Here is a 15,435-nt window from a genome sequence, read left to right on the forward strand (position 1 = left end):
TAATTGCTTATAGTTCTCTGAAGCCTTGTATAACTTTGTGTTGTAGAAATAGCCTTTGCAAATATATCCGTCTTCCCCCCTGTGCTTCCAGGATATCATGAGCTTGTGTGTTTTGTATTTACCATATTGTTTTGAAATTATCTGTTTGTGTATTTGCCTTATCCACGGGTTTGTGACCTCTCTGGGCAAGGACTGTGTCTGTCTTGTCCTTTTTTCTTCAATGCCTGACAATTCCTGAAACATGGTAGGTAGGCAACCACTAAGTGTTTGTTGCCTGAGTAAAAGGACATAAGGGCTCAATTAATCCAACTCTCTCATTTTACAGGTGTGGAAACTGAGGTTTGGAGAGGTTATGACATTAGAAATATAAATGCTTAAAAACAAAAGATCATAGAGGCCATCTATTCTAGCCTTCTACAGTATCACTGTTAAGGTGTCATTCATTTTCTGTTTGAACCCTGTATCAGGAAAGCAGCTCTTTCCTGTTTCTAAACTTCAGTTGTTATTAAGTTCATTAGGTTGAGTAAAAGTCTACTTCCTTGTAATTGCTCTTCTTAGTTGTAGTTCTGCTGTATGATGCCTCAAATATTTTAACACAGCTAGTTTTCTTCCTTATCCTGTCCAGTTCAGCTATCCTTAGTTCTTTATACCATTCCACTTAGTTTCTAGAACAGGCACCAAATTGGTTTCCCTCTTTTGTGTATGTTTTGTTTCATCAGCACTCCTTTTCAAATGTGGTGTTTCAAAGAGTACAAAATAGTCTTAAATGTGCTCTTACTAGTGAGAAGGAGAGTAGAATTTACCATTTCTCTTGCTCTGGATGTAGAAGTTCTGTTAATGCACCCTAAGACCACATTAACTCTTTTGGCTTTACTCTGAGCAATCAACAAAAATATCTAAATGTTTTCACACGATTTACTGTTAAGCTATATCTCCTGAATCATGTAATTTACATTTATCCCTACTACTAGTCATTTTGTAAGATTTGGTCTGTTATTCTAGCCTGTAGAAATATTTTTGGATCCCGTCAGCCAGTATATTCCCTATCCTTCCCAACTTTGTGTCATCTGCAAATTTGGTAGCTATGCGATCAGTGTCCTCATCCAAAACATTATAAAAACATCAAGTAGAATAGGGCACTGGAGGAATAATTCGAAATTTCATTCTGGTTTTATATTGATCCATCAATAAAATCTGAAAGGATTTCATGAGGGAATTGTAAAATTTTGTGCTGAAATCCCAATAATTTTGTGTACGGTATTCTCTTTATATTCTAGGTCAGTAACCCTGTCAAAACTGAAATTAAGCTAATCTTGCAGGATTTGCCTTCTGTGAATACTCACTGACTCTTAATGAGTATCTTTTCCCCTTGCCTGGGGCTCATAAACCATTTAACAATGTGTTTAAGAATTTTTCTTGGAATTGACACCAAGCGAATTTGTCTATAGTTTGTGGTATCTATCTGCTTTCTATTGTTGAATATTAGAGCGTTTTCTTTACAGCATCCTCTTCCATTCTTCCTTATTCTTCAAAAGTTTTAAATAGAGATTGAGCTATCGCTTATTTAGAATCTCAGAGTACCTTGGGATGTAGATGGTCTGGGACAGGATTGAACTCATTTAGAATAGTTAGCTACTTTTATCTCCTTGAATGGTTTGGGATCCAATTTCCTGATGTACAGTTTGTTTTTCCCTTTCTGGTTTCTGGTTTGACTATTAATAATCTTAATTGGATAAAAAATAATCAAGGAGCTTTTTCTGTTATACCATACTATTTTCCCTCAAATCAGCAGACCTGTACTTTTTGTTGTTCTTGATCTGAATATAAATGGAGGAGAAAGTCTGTCTCTGGCACTTTTTTTTTTTTTAATCTTGGCCATTCTGAGTGCCACCCTTTTTTATTCTGTTCTTCAAGTTTTTTGTAATTTTCCTTAGATATGTGCCCCTTTCCATATCTTCAGTCTTTCCTGCATGTTTTCCTTGATAATTCTTCTTGTGGCTACATAGATTGTTACTGACAGATTCAGGTCTAAAACTCAGGTCTCCTGATTCTGGCTCATGTTCTTTCACTAAGTAGCTAAATTTATAGTCTTTCTACTTCCAGACTGATGTCATGTTCCCCTTTCAGTCTCTTGGAGCCCCAAGATTTCCCTGGAGGATTTGTGGTACTTCTAGATAAATCAAGGATTTAAAAAATGGCTACAGTTCTGCTTGACTGGCTACCTCCCCATGTGAAACCATGAAGGGACATTTGAATTGTTAAGGTAGATTGGCGGGCTATATGCATTGTTAAAACCAGCAAAGAGACTTGGGTGCTAGTCCTAAATAGGCCTTTTGACCTTAGCATAAACCCCATGAGGGCAGGAACCATGTTTCTTTTCTTCAATACTTTATACCCAATGCCTCGTACCATGCCTGGTACACAGTAAGCAGTAGGTAAATGTTCAATGAATGAGTTAATTTAACCTTTTTGGCCTTACTTTCCTCACATGTAAATTGAGATAGTTGTTCTAAACTTTTTAAGGTTCCTTCAAACCCTAGAGAAAATTTCTTACCTTCTGGCTGAATTTTTTTAAGTTTTTTTTTTTAATGTTTTTAGGATTTTGAAAATAGTTGCTGGAAATTTAACAGTAGGTAACATCAATAGGTAGGGTCCTCATTCTTAGCAACTGTGACAGAAAAACTCACAATTGTTGAGTTGCATCTAAGTCTTTTGAAAATAGCCTACTGTTATTTATTTTCTGTTGGATTGATTTTTGTTTCTATAATATTAGTGATTATTGTTCTTGACAAGAGTAAATTAGAGAGTCAAGTTTAGCAAGTTCCAAAGGAGAGCCATTCTAAGAAGGTTCATAAACCTTGCTTTCCTTGTGTATGTCTACCTTTTGCTGAAATTGTATTAAATCCAGTACTATCATGTTGGAACTTAAAAAGGACTCAATATTTTGCTTCCTATGGAAACTGGGTAGGCAAGTTTTGGATAAGTTGCAGCTATTGTCATCAGACCCAAATCCCAATGACTTAGGTACTTACTCATTTAGTCATACCTTAATATTCAATGAGATTTGCCTCAGGGATCTGAAGGCTATCTGAATCAAGTCAGAGTTTATATAAAAGAAAAATAATTCCTTTATTGTCCTACAAAATCACCAGAGCTATGTTTTGAAACTATGTAAATTTTTTAAAATAGTAGATATTGTGCAGATATTAAGATACATTGGTACTGCACATCAAAACCTTAGCTACAAAATGAAAACTCCTATAATTAAAATACTAAACAGGGATTGGCGAAAGCATCTGTCACAAGCTATTTTATATTCAAACATAAGTTTTGTTAGTATAAACTCAACCTTAGCTAATGTATGAAAATAACTTCCTTATAGCAAATAGGATATAATATATTCTATAAAATATTCTTTCTGTATTGAATTTAGGAAGTACTAATCTGAAAATTGACTTTATAATCAAAACCTAACTAAGCTACAATTTAAAAATATTTTCAGTATTTTATCTGTAAACCATGTCAGGAAATGGCTTGATTTTTCAATGTTTAAATTTAATAGCACCAGCAATATTGGCACTGACTTCAATTTCAGAAACTGTGCTGTAAAATCAAAGATATACTGTGTTTATAATTGGTATTAACATGTTGAAAATCTTTTTTTTTTGCCATTAGGTAAGAAAGGAAGTTTACCCTTTTAAAATTATATATTATTTTTGTTCAACTTTTAAGAAGCACATAAATTATTTAAATTGAGTTTTGTTATTCAGATATTTAAATCTATCAGAAATATTTGATGTTAAAGTACCCTATGATAAAATCTTTTGAAATGAAAAATGAACTTTCAAAGATCTCACATTTTGGGTTATTTTTAATGTGGGGCATACCACCAGTACTTAAATATGACTGCATGTAATATCAGGATTTTTCTTAAAGATTTTTCACTTATGTGGGGTATAATAAGGGTTACTTTATGTAGGTATATGGACTTTTTCTGGGAAAAATTACTGACCTTAACCTGTAAATAGGAGGAATCTAATCTGGTCTATTTAGGTATCTATAGCAAAATTTGAAGGCATAATTTTCTAGTTAATTTGATTTATCACAGTATTATTGGACATTTCTGGATGTGTGTGTGCATGTATATTAGATTTTGTTCCTGTATTCTATAATATATCTCAAATTTAAGGGAGATTGTTAATCATAATATAAATTATTTCTTTTTGAAAAAATTATTTTTTATTTGTCTTTTTTTTAAGATACATAGATCACAAAAAATGTTACATTGAAATATATAAGAGATACCCTTATACCCTACACCCCACTTCCCCCCACACTAAATTATGTCTTTATGCCTGCACTAATGAAGGGAATGAAGACAAAATTTCCTAACATTACAGGAACTCTAGAAAGTGATAGATACTTAAGGTCATGCAGCTAGTTGGTGGGAGAACCAAGAATGGAAGTTAATTTTCTTGACTCCTCGTCTCCCTCCCATCCCCAAACTCAAACATGAATAGTTGTTTTCTATAGGGACATAAACACTCTGAAAAAATATAATGTTATTATCTCTGCTTCGAAGTTAGATACTGAGTTATAGAGAAGAGTTGAATGGTTGTCTAGGGATAGCAAAGATTAGTCAGGAAGCGGACTTGGGCCAGTGGTTAGGGCCTCCGTCTACCACATGGGAGGTCTGGTTCAAACCCCGGGCCTCCTTGACCCATGTGGAGCTGGCCCATGCACAGTGCTGATGCATGCAAGGAGTGCCCCGCCACGCAGGGGTGTCCCCTGCGTAGGGGAGCCCCACGCGCAAGGAGTGCGCCCTGTAACGAGAGCCGCGGAGCGCAAAAGAAATTTCAGCCTGCCCAGGAATGGTGACGTAACAAAAAGAGACAGAGTTTTCCATGCCGCTGACAACAACAGAAGCGGACAAAGAAGACGCAGCAAATAGACACAGAGAACAGACAACCGGGGCGGGGACTGGGGTGGGGTGGGGGTGGGGAATAAATAAAATAAATCTTAAAAAAAAAAAAGATTAGTAACACCTCACTTATCTAGCAGCCACTTCTTTGATAAGGACAGCTCTCAGATACAGCTGAAAATAAGAATAAAGCACTTTAAAAGCCTCTGAACAATCAGAAAAAGTGCCACAAAATTCACATTAAAATCATGTACATAACTACTTGAAATCTTTAGATTCTTCCTTTACTACCCAATTCCATTTTTAAAATCTGTTTCTCTAGCTCATTGCAGATTAAAAGCAACAAATTAGAAGGGAAGGGGAAGGAAAACTTTTAAATACAGGCACGTGGCCTTTGATAAGGAGTGACCACTTAATATGAGAAATGAGATATAAAACTATAAAACACAAACATTCCAAGCATAGTAGCCTGTGGTCCTTTAATGTGAAGGCAAATACATTTTCTGCACCAGAGGGCATTAATCATATTAAAATATGGAGTAGTATTTGAGTATGATAATTACTCTGAGTCATTAAGAAAGAGAAACTTGTATATTCTTTGTTTAAGAAGGCACTTTTCAAGGGAAAGATTACTGGAGGTGTAAGGCTTAGCCTATTCATGTACTTATTTACCACTTTTGAAATTTTAAATACAAAAATAGTAAAATATTTTCACAGTTGAGCCCTCAAAGAAAACCTTCATCTCTGTGGAAATTTTACATATGGAGCATTTCATTATTTCATTCCTTGGCAGTCCCAAATCAATTAGTCATTATAGTTGTTAAAGGCAGGTCAATACTCAAAGCTTTTGACTTAATCAGTTTAGTCCAACTCAGGAAAGAGCTCTAATTGTCTTTACTTTGGCGCTTATCTACAGCACCAATTATAATATTTTCATAACCATCATTTTTTTTAAGACCTTACCCAGAAAGGAGGCAGTATTGCAAACAGAGTAGACCCTGGAGTCAGACTGCCTAGTGACACTTGGCCCAGCTGTTTTCTAGCTGTGCAATTTTTTTTTTTAAGATTTATTATTTATTTATTTCTCTCCTCTTCCCTCCCAACCCTTGTTTGCTCTCTGTGTCAACTCACTGTGTGTTCTTCTGTGCCCTCTTGCACTCTCAGTGGCACTGGGAAACTGCATCTCTTTTTTGTTACGTCATCTTGCTGGTCAGCTCTCTTGTGTGTGGCGCCACTCCTGGGCGGGCTGCTCTTTTATCACATGGGGCAGCTCTCCTTGCAGGGCGCACTCCTTGCACATGGGGCACCCCCGTGTGGGGGCGCCCCTGCGTGGCACAGCACTCCTTGCATGCAGCAGCTCTGCGCGTGGGCCAGCTCACCACACAGGTCAGGAGGGCCTGGGGATCAAAACCTGGACCCTCCCATATGGTAGGGGGATGCTCTATCAGCTGAGCCATGTCCGCTTGCCATAGCTGTGGGATTTAAATGACCTAATCTGATCCAAGCTTTAGTTTTGTGTTTGGTTGTTTGGTTATTTTTTCTATTATATACAGAAAGTAATATAACTACGTCATAGGGTTGTGAGGACTAAAGAAACAAAAGCATGTTATGTCTTAGCACATGCTTCGTAAGTTGTGGCCATTATTATATTATGGTTTACATGCTCCCTGTTAGAAACAGTAACAATTACTCTTTCTTACTCTTCTTTTCTCATCTTGGCACTTGATGCAAATCATCTTTGCCAACGTTGCAATTTTTTTTTTTAGGTACCGGAGGCCAGGGATTGAGCCACATCAACTTTCCTGAGTTGGTTTTGTTTGTTTTGCTTGTTATTTGTTTTTTCAGGAGGTACCCAGTGCCTCCTGTGTGGGAGGTGGGTGCTCAACTGCTTGAGCCACATCTGCTCCCTTAAATTTTAAATATGCTCTCATTTTTACTAGTCTCTAATATTCTATTAATGGATCAAAAATTTATCACAAAAGAATTTTGTTCCAGAATACTATGTTAAAGACAATTATAGGTTTAATAGGCTTGGAAGAAGCTTGAGTACATAGTTTGAAATGTTTTACTACTTACCAAGACCTTATCAACTTTGTAACCTTTCAAATATGCTTTAAACATGAGTGTCTTTTGTTAGTTGTTGTTGTTTTTTTTTGGCATCACCAATTTATTAATGCAAGCAGGATCCCATTTTAACCACCAACTCAATAAAATCTGCCTTTTTTTATGTTCTGTTATTAAGTGGACTGAAGCTTGACAGGTTGTAGAATATCACTTTTGTGTTCCAGAAATTGGGCTCAGACTCCAAACTGTTGAGAGACTGCCTTTGGAAATCTTGGGGACACGCTCCATCTGATAGTTTAGATGGGGTAATTCAAAGTGGCTGAAGAAACTACCATTTATTGTGTGTGTCCCATGTACTCTTTTGCTTAATCCTCTTAGCAGTCCTTTGAAGCAGATGGTATCACCCTCTTTTGCAGATAGGAGATTAAGGCTTGAAGAAGTTAAATGATTTGATCAAGATCACATGTACATAAATGGAAGAAACATATTCAAACAATGTTCATCTGTTCTAAAACCCATGTTCTTTTCACTATGTCCCCTTGGTTCTCAAAAGGAAGTAATTATTCTTTATAGTTTCTACATAGCTGTATATGTAATGCCCCATCAGAACTGATCTAAAATATTGCCATTTTTATCAACAGTTGGTCTATAACTTACCAGAAAGGGCTTATGAAAAAGACACAAGAGATAAATGTAGCTTTTCTTTTATTTGACAGGCAGCTATAACATCTGGTCTGATTTCTCAAGGTGAGGGTTGGGGATGAGGGCAGATTTTCTTAACCCCTCTCTACCTTATAGGAGGCTTAATTTTTTAAAAATCTTATTCCTCTTGCCTTCTACTCCACAGGTTTGTCAGGGAAGCCAAATATTTGGGGACATGAAAATGTTCATTTCTGGAAATTGTCCTTTGTAACATGAAATTATATTGACCAGGCACTGCAATTAAATTACGGCTTTGAGAAGATTCATCATGGAAGCATACAAAATTTTATTTACAAGGATGTTTGTTATAGTATTATGTGTCATTCATATATGTATATAATATATACATATGTATATACATATATGCTAATATGCATATATGTATAATATATATATCAGAGAAGACAAAAGGTATGTACTTCAAAATCTCTAGGTAGTAAGATAGTCATTCTGATTTTCTTCTCTACTTTAGATTTTCTACATTTTCTCTATGCACATAAGACTTTTTCCAGTCACTGAATATACACAGGTTTTTTTAAAACGTGGTCTTGTCTTTAGTAAGTGTATTGAAGTATTTCCCTTCGCACCTCCACTATTCAACACCTCCTTGCTTTTATTTCTGAACAGGTCTCCAGGAAAGGTTGGGTTTTCAACATTAAAGGTAAGTTGTGCTTTCTGAAAGCTAAAGTTTCTACAAATCACGTACACTTTTCATTCGTGTTTTCTTTTATGTAGTTCTTCATTTTCTTGCTTTTGCTTTCTTTTACTTATTTTTGCTCAGTAATATTGTCAGTATATCTTACTAGATATAATTAGGTACTCTAGAAATATCTAACTAAATATTGTGCTGTAAGGAAGGAACTTAAAGTATCTTTCAGATTTCCACTAATATTTATTTGGTTTATGATTTTTAGGATAAAAGAACACTATAAAATACTAGTAATTTTTTGGTGTATATGTGTGTGTGTTTGTGTGTGTGTTTTAATTGACAAGATAATACTTGCATGACAAAAATGTGGAGTAGCCAAAACACTTAAGTACTTGTGGGCACAAGTATTAGTACAATTCCTATGTATAAAAATCAGTCCCAACCTTATACCGAAGCAGAGGACTTTGGTGTTGAGGCATTATGTCCCTGATAATTCCATCATCACAAAAGTCCCTTTTAAGTGCAAGAATTTCACAAAACAGAACTATTTACGTGAAGTAGTATATTTACTGATGTGTGTGTATGCACGTTTGTGTATATGTATGTCTAATCTCGAACATGCTCTTTTATTCAGTCCCGGTTTACCTACCTTCTATTTATACATAATGGATATTCTTTAACAAATTATTGTGTATTCATATGAAATATTATATAGCAGTAGAAATGAATGAATTAGTTATACACAATAATATGAAGGGATCAAGTCACAGAAAAATATATGCAATAATATTTATTTATATTAAGTTCAAAAGCATACAGAAAAATTAAAGAATATATTGTTTAGGGATACAAGCATGGTGAAACTACTGTAAGGAACAGCAAAGGAATGATAAGCCCAGAATTTAAAATGTGTCTTATTTCTGAGGGGGATAGACTTTAATAGAAATGGTGATGGATGCACAAGAGACTTCAAAACTAATGGTAATATTCTTTTTCTTAAACTGTTCTTCCATAGTTCTTTATTACTTATATTTTATAAATATTATTTTATATTTATTCAAACTTAATAAAAGCAATTTTAAAAATTAATGCATGGATATGGTGAAAATTCACTCTGTGCACAAGGTATATGCTAAAAATTTAGCCTCCTTTCCAAGAGCCCTGATTTCCCAATCTTCATATCCAGAGAGTTGCAGTTTATACTTTTAGGTTTTAAAAGTCACTTAGGGGAAACAGACTTGGCCTAGTGGATAGGGCGTCCGTCTACCACATGGGAGGTCCGCAGTTCTAAACCCCAGGCCTCCTTGACCCGTGTGGAGCTGGCCCATGCGCAGTACTGATGCACGCAAGGAGTACCCTGCCACGCAGGGGTGTCCCCCGCGTAGGGGAGCCCCACGTGCAAGGAGTGCGCCCCATAAGGAGAGCCGCCCAGCGCGAAAGAAAGTGCAGCCTGCCCAGGAATGGCGCGGCACACACAGAGAGCTGACGTAGCAGGATGACGCAACAAAAAGAGACACAGATTCCCATGCCGCTGACAACAACAGAAGCGGACAAAAAGAAGAGTGTGCAGTGAGTGGATACAGAACAGACAACTGGGACGGAGGGGGGAAGGAGAGAGAAATAAATAAAATAAATCTTTAAAAAAAAAAGTCACTTATCTCTAAGGTATGTTTAGGTTATAATAAATAGAATTTATCCTAATAATTATACAGTGTCCTTGAGTAAAATTGGATAGTATGTGTACATATTTAGCAAATAAATACGAAGCTGGATATTGTTCTTTTTTTTGTTTTTATTTTGTATTATAGATTAACAGGAAGCAGCAAAGATAGTACAGAGTGGTCCTGTATAGCCGTCACCCAGTTTCCCCAATGGTTATGTGTAATTTTTTTTTTCTGATTTTATGAAGACCAGCTGTTTTATTTTAGGACAAAATACACTTTTTTAAACAAATGTATCAGCTTTTAGTTAGCACTTCTACAAAATTTTACTTTTCAAAATATTTATTCAAGTTTTACATCCTTTATTTTGTGAATAAAAATAAACTATTCATTTCAACTTAGGCAAGAACCATTTTTTTATGAAGAGACATAGTAATTTCATTAATTAAGACTTACATTTTTTTTTATCATTGTAGAGATCCCATTAACATTTAAACTTAAGTATTAATATAAGCACTTATTTAATTTTTGGCCATTTGAATAGAACTCTTAGAAATTTTTATTTATTAATTTATATCAACATCCAGAGGTATCAAAATATAAACTGACATTGAACAAACAAACACAAAACAATTACAACATATTAATAGGAACATACAGTTTACAATTGACTCATAATTCTTACTTTCTTTTTATTTTTATTTTTTTTATTTTTAAAATTTTTTTTTATTGATTTTGTAAAAATATTACATTAAAAAAAAATATGAGGTCCCATTCAACCCCACCACCCCCACCCCACCACTCCCCCCCCAGCAACATTCACTCCCATCATCATGACACATCCATTGCATTTGGTAAGTACATCTCTGGGAATCTCTGCACCTCATGGTCAACGGTCCACATCATGGCCCATACTCTCCCCCATTCCATCCAGTGGGCCTGGGTGGATTTACAGTGTCCGGTGATTGCCCCTGAAGCACCGTCCAGGGCAACTCCAAGTCCCAAAGGCACCTCCACATCTCATCTCTTCCTGCCATTCCCCATACCCATCAGCCACCATGTCCACTTTTCCCACTCCAATGCCACCTTTTCTCTGTGGACCTTGGATTGGTTGTGTCCGTTGCACCTCTATGTCAAGAGGAGGCTCAAATTCCACATGGATACTGGATGCAATCCTCCTGCTTTCAGTTGTAGGCTCTCTAGGCTCCATGGTGTGGTGGTTGTCCTTCTTCAACTCCATCTTAGCTGAGTGAGGTGAGTCCAATATATCAGATTGTAGGAGCTGGAGTCTGTTGAGGCTCAGGGCCTGGCTATCATATTGTCAGTCCAGAGATTCAAATCCCCTAATTATATCTTAAACCCCAACACCAACTACAATTCCAGTAAAGCAGCATGAAAGTCTTATGAAAAGAGATCCCATCTGAGTCCAGTTTCATCGGTTATGTGTAATTTTGTTGCAGCATCAGACTGAGGAATTTGACATTGGTACAGTGTTAGCATATAGTTCTGTATTGATTTACCATGTGTATGTTTGTATTGCCACTACCACAATCAAGATACAAAATTATTCCATCATCACAAAGGCCTCCCTCTACTACTCCTTTATAGTCACACTCACTACCTTCTCTACATCAACCCCAGACAACCACTAATCTGTTTTCCACCTCTATAATTTTGTCATTTCAAGAATGTTAATAACCCCAGATATTGGTTCCTTTGAGGGCTAAAGAGACCCATGGGAGTTATGGTCATGGCCGATGGGGTTAACTACCAGGGCAGATGGCCCCTCTTTGGAAATGGTGTTTATGTGTGATGAATCCGGACTCAGATGGGATCTCCCTTCATAAGACTTTCATGCTAATGTGCTGGAGGTGCAGTTAATGTTGGGGTTTAAGATATATTTAGGGGATTTGAATCTCTGGACTGACAATGTGATAGCCAGATCCTGAGCCTCAACAGACTCCAGCACCTACAATCTGATTTATTGGACTTACCACACTCAGCTAAGATGGAGGTGAAGAAGGACAACCACCACACCATGGAGCCTAGAGTGATTACAACTGAAAATGGGAGGATTGCATCCAGCATCCAGGTGGAATCTGAGTCTCCTCTTGACATAAAGGTGCAATGGACACAACCAATCCAGTGTCCACATAGAAGAGGTGGCATTGGATTGGGAAAAGTGGACATAATGGACAAAGGGTATGGGGAAAGGCAGGAAGAGATGAGAGGTGGAGGCATCTTCGGGACATGGAGCTGCCCTGGATGGTGCTTCAGAGGTAATCACCGGACATTGTAAATCCTCACAGGGCCTACATGATGGAATAGAGGAGAGTATGGGCCATGATGTGAACCAATGTATATGAGGTGCAGAGGTGCCCAAAGATGTACTTACCAAATCCAATGGATGTGTCATGATGATGGGAACGAGTGTTGTTGGGGGGGGGGGAGAGGGGGGGTGGGGGGGTGGGGTTGAATGGGACCTCACATATATATTTTTAATGTAATATTATTACAAAGTCAATAAAAAATAAAAAATAAAAAATAAAAAAAAAAAAAGAATGTTAATAAATGGAATCATACAGTATGTAACCTTTTGAGATTGGCTTTTTTTTACTCAGCATAATACGCTTGAGATCCATTCAAGTTGTTATGTATATCAGTGGCTTGTTCCTTTTTGTTGCTATTTAGTATTCTATGATGTGGACGTACTTGGCCTATTGAGTTCATGTTATGCATAACAGTATATATAATTGATATCTTAGGCAACACAAAGAAAAGTTTATTATAGTCTTGATTTTTTTGTTATTAGAGAACTTCTGGGCTTACAAAGCAATCATGCATAAAACATCTTCTTCCCATATACCACCCTATTTTTAACACCTTATATTGGTGTGGTGCATTTTTTAAAACATGAAAATAAATTTTTATAATTGTACTATTCACTATATTGCATGGTTTAACTTAGGGTTTGCTGTTTGTGTTATGCAAGTCCATGGATTTTTTTTTCTAGTATTTTATTTTTATATATATATATATACACACACACACACACACACACACACATACACACAACTTAAAAATTTGCCCTTTTAACCAACAATCAGATATATAATTCAGTGCTGTTAATTACATTAACAATGTTATGCTACCAATACCACCTTCCATTACCAAAATTTTTCCATCATCCTAAATAGACACTCTGTACCTTTTAAGCCTTAACTTCCTATTCCCTATCCCCACCCTGTTCTCTGGTATAGCCTATATTCTAGATCCTGCCTTTATGAGTTTGCTTATTGTAATTATTTCATATCAGTGAAATCATACAATATTTGTCCTTTTTGAAGATTTTATAGTCTCACAGGAGAAACTGTATACAAAGGGATGATAGAAAGTATTGATGTTTGTAGAATAAAATAGATATTAAGTGATGCAAAGGGTTTGGAGGAGAAAGGGGGAAATGGTGCAAACATGAGAGCACTATTACCTGGAATAGCAGGGAAAGGTTTCAGGGAAGAGATAGTATACCTTGAAATTTGTGAGAGGCTTGCATAGGTAGATAGAAAACAATGGGAAAGTGGTGTATGTTAGGAAATAGAAATAGAATTAATATGCAAAGAAGTGGAATTTGCTAAGAACTTGAATAGACTAGTGTTAACCGTTTAGAAGTTTCAGTGGTGGAATGTTGGAAAAGCAAGTTGGTGCCAGATTGTGATGAGCCTTGAATGTCAAGTTAAGGACTCTGGGCTTTAACATTTTGAAGTAGGATATTTTAAAAGTTAATCTTTTACAAATCTTACACTGTGCCATCCAAAGTTTTTTGCTGGGTAATTAAAGCAAAAATGAAAGTCAATTGGTAGAAGAAAGTTTAGAGGAAAGAGAATGAGTACAGAGAGTGCTAACAAGCAGTTAGAATGCCAACATACAAGACTCAGTAAAGGAATATTGTTGATAGGAATGGATGGAAGGATATGATGGCCATCTAAGTGTGGTTTCTCTGTTTTAACTTAGCAGAAAAAGAGTAGAAGTCTCATTTCTTAAATTAATTTCCCTTTAGCCATTGTTAATATTAATAGCTTCCCCTCCCTTCAATGCGGATCAGCAGAATATCCATGTCTACATAAAATACCATGACTTTAAAATGCTGTTTGACCTAAAGTAAGGGGGAAATGGAAAGGAGAAATGAGTTTATATGGCTACGAGTTTCTAAAAAAGAGTCTGGAGGCTGGCAGAAGGTTTGCCCTCATGCACAACTGAGCAGAGTCAGAGAGACAGATAAAGCAGATACAACCCCCAGATATTGGTTCCTTTGAGGGCTAAAGAGACCCATGGGAGTTACGGTCATGGCCGATGGGGTTAACTACCAGGGCAGATGGCCCCTCTTTGGAAATGGTGTTTATGTGTGATGAATCTGGACTCAGATGGGATCTCCCTTCATAAGACTTTCATGCTAATGTGCTGGAGGTGCAGTTAATGTTGGGGTTTAAGATATATTTAGGGGATTTGAATCTCTGGACTGACAATGTGATAGCCAGATCCTGAGCCTCAACAGACTCCAGCACCTACAATCTGATTTATTGGACTTACCACACTCAGCTAAGATGGAGGTGAAGAAGGACAACCACCACACCATGGAGCCTAGAGTGATTACAACTGAAAATGGGAGGATTGCATCCAGCATCCAGGTGGAATCTGAGCCTCCTCTTGACATAAAGGTGCAATGGACACAACCAATCCAGTGTCCACATAGAAGAGGTGGCATTGGATTGGGAAAAGTGGACATAATGGACAAAGGGTATGGGGAAAGGCAGGAAGAGATGAGAGGTGGAGGCGTCTTCGGGACATGGAGCTGCCCTGGATGGTGCTTCAGAGGTAATCACCGGACATTGTAAATCCTCACAGGGCCTACATGATGGAATAGAGGAGAGTATGGGCCATGATGTGAACCAATGTATATGAGGTGCAGAGGTGCCCAAAGATGTACTTACCAAATCCAATGGATGTGTCATGATGATGGGAACGAGTGTTGTTGGGGGGGGGGAGAGGGGGGGTGGGGGGGTGGGGTTGAATGGGACCTCACATATATATTTTTAATGTAATATTATTACAAAGTCAATAAAAAATAAAAAAATTAAAAAAAAAAAAATAGCTTCCCCTCCCTCACTACTAAAATCTAGAGGTGACCTGAATTTTTTATAGTTAACATTTTTAGCTTGATGTTCTCTAATAGATGATAACAGTGAAGATTTCTCTAAGTGTAGATCACTTTTGTACAAATGATTTGTGAAGCCAAGTTAGTCTTTTGTTAGTTGTGCTTATTAAAATTAAATTACCAAGATAGGTACAAGCAACTCTAATATCAAGCAAAGATGGAGGGTAGTGATAATGTGAATTCCTAGAAATTAAATAATCCACCATACCCTGTAGGGAAGCATGTT

At 36.8% G+C, this 15,435-nt stretch overlaps 1 protein-coding gene across 2 annotated transcripts in view; it reads left to right on the forward strand.

The window, feature by feature from the left end:
* The window catches only part of WDR44 (WD repeat domain 44), a 102,877-nt gene that overhangs the window by 16,104 nt on the left and 71,338 nt on the right, over window positions 1-15,435 (forward strand). For both annotated transcript variants that reach the window (XM_058291653.2, XM_071212941.1), the window contains exon 2: window positions 8,315-8,348. In XM_058291653.2, the coding sequence (XP_058147636.1) occupies window positions 8,315-8,348 (34 nt within the window). The remainder of the gene's footprint in view (window positions 1-8,314; window positions 8,349-15,435) is intronic.

The sequence above is a fragment of the Dasypus novemcinctus genome, chromosome X (assembly GCF_030445035.2).
Source record: "Dasypus novemcinctus isolate mDasNov1 chromosome X, mDasNov1.1.hap2, whole genome shotgun sequence".
NCBI lineage: Eukaryota > Metazoa > Chordata > Mammalia > Cingulata > Dasypodidae > Dasypus > Dasypus novemcinctus.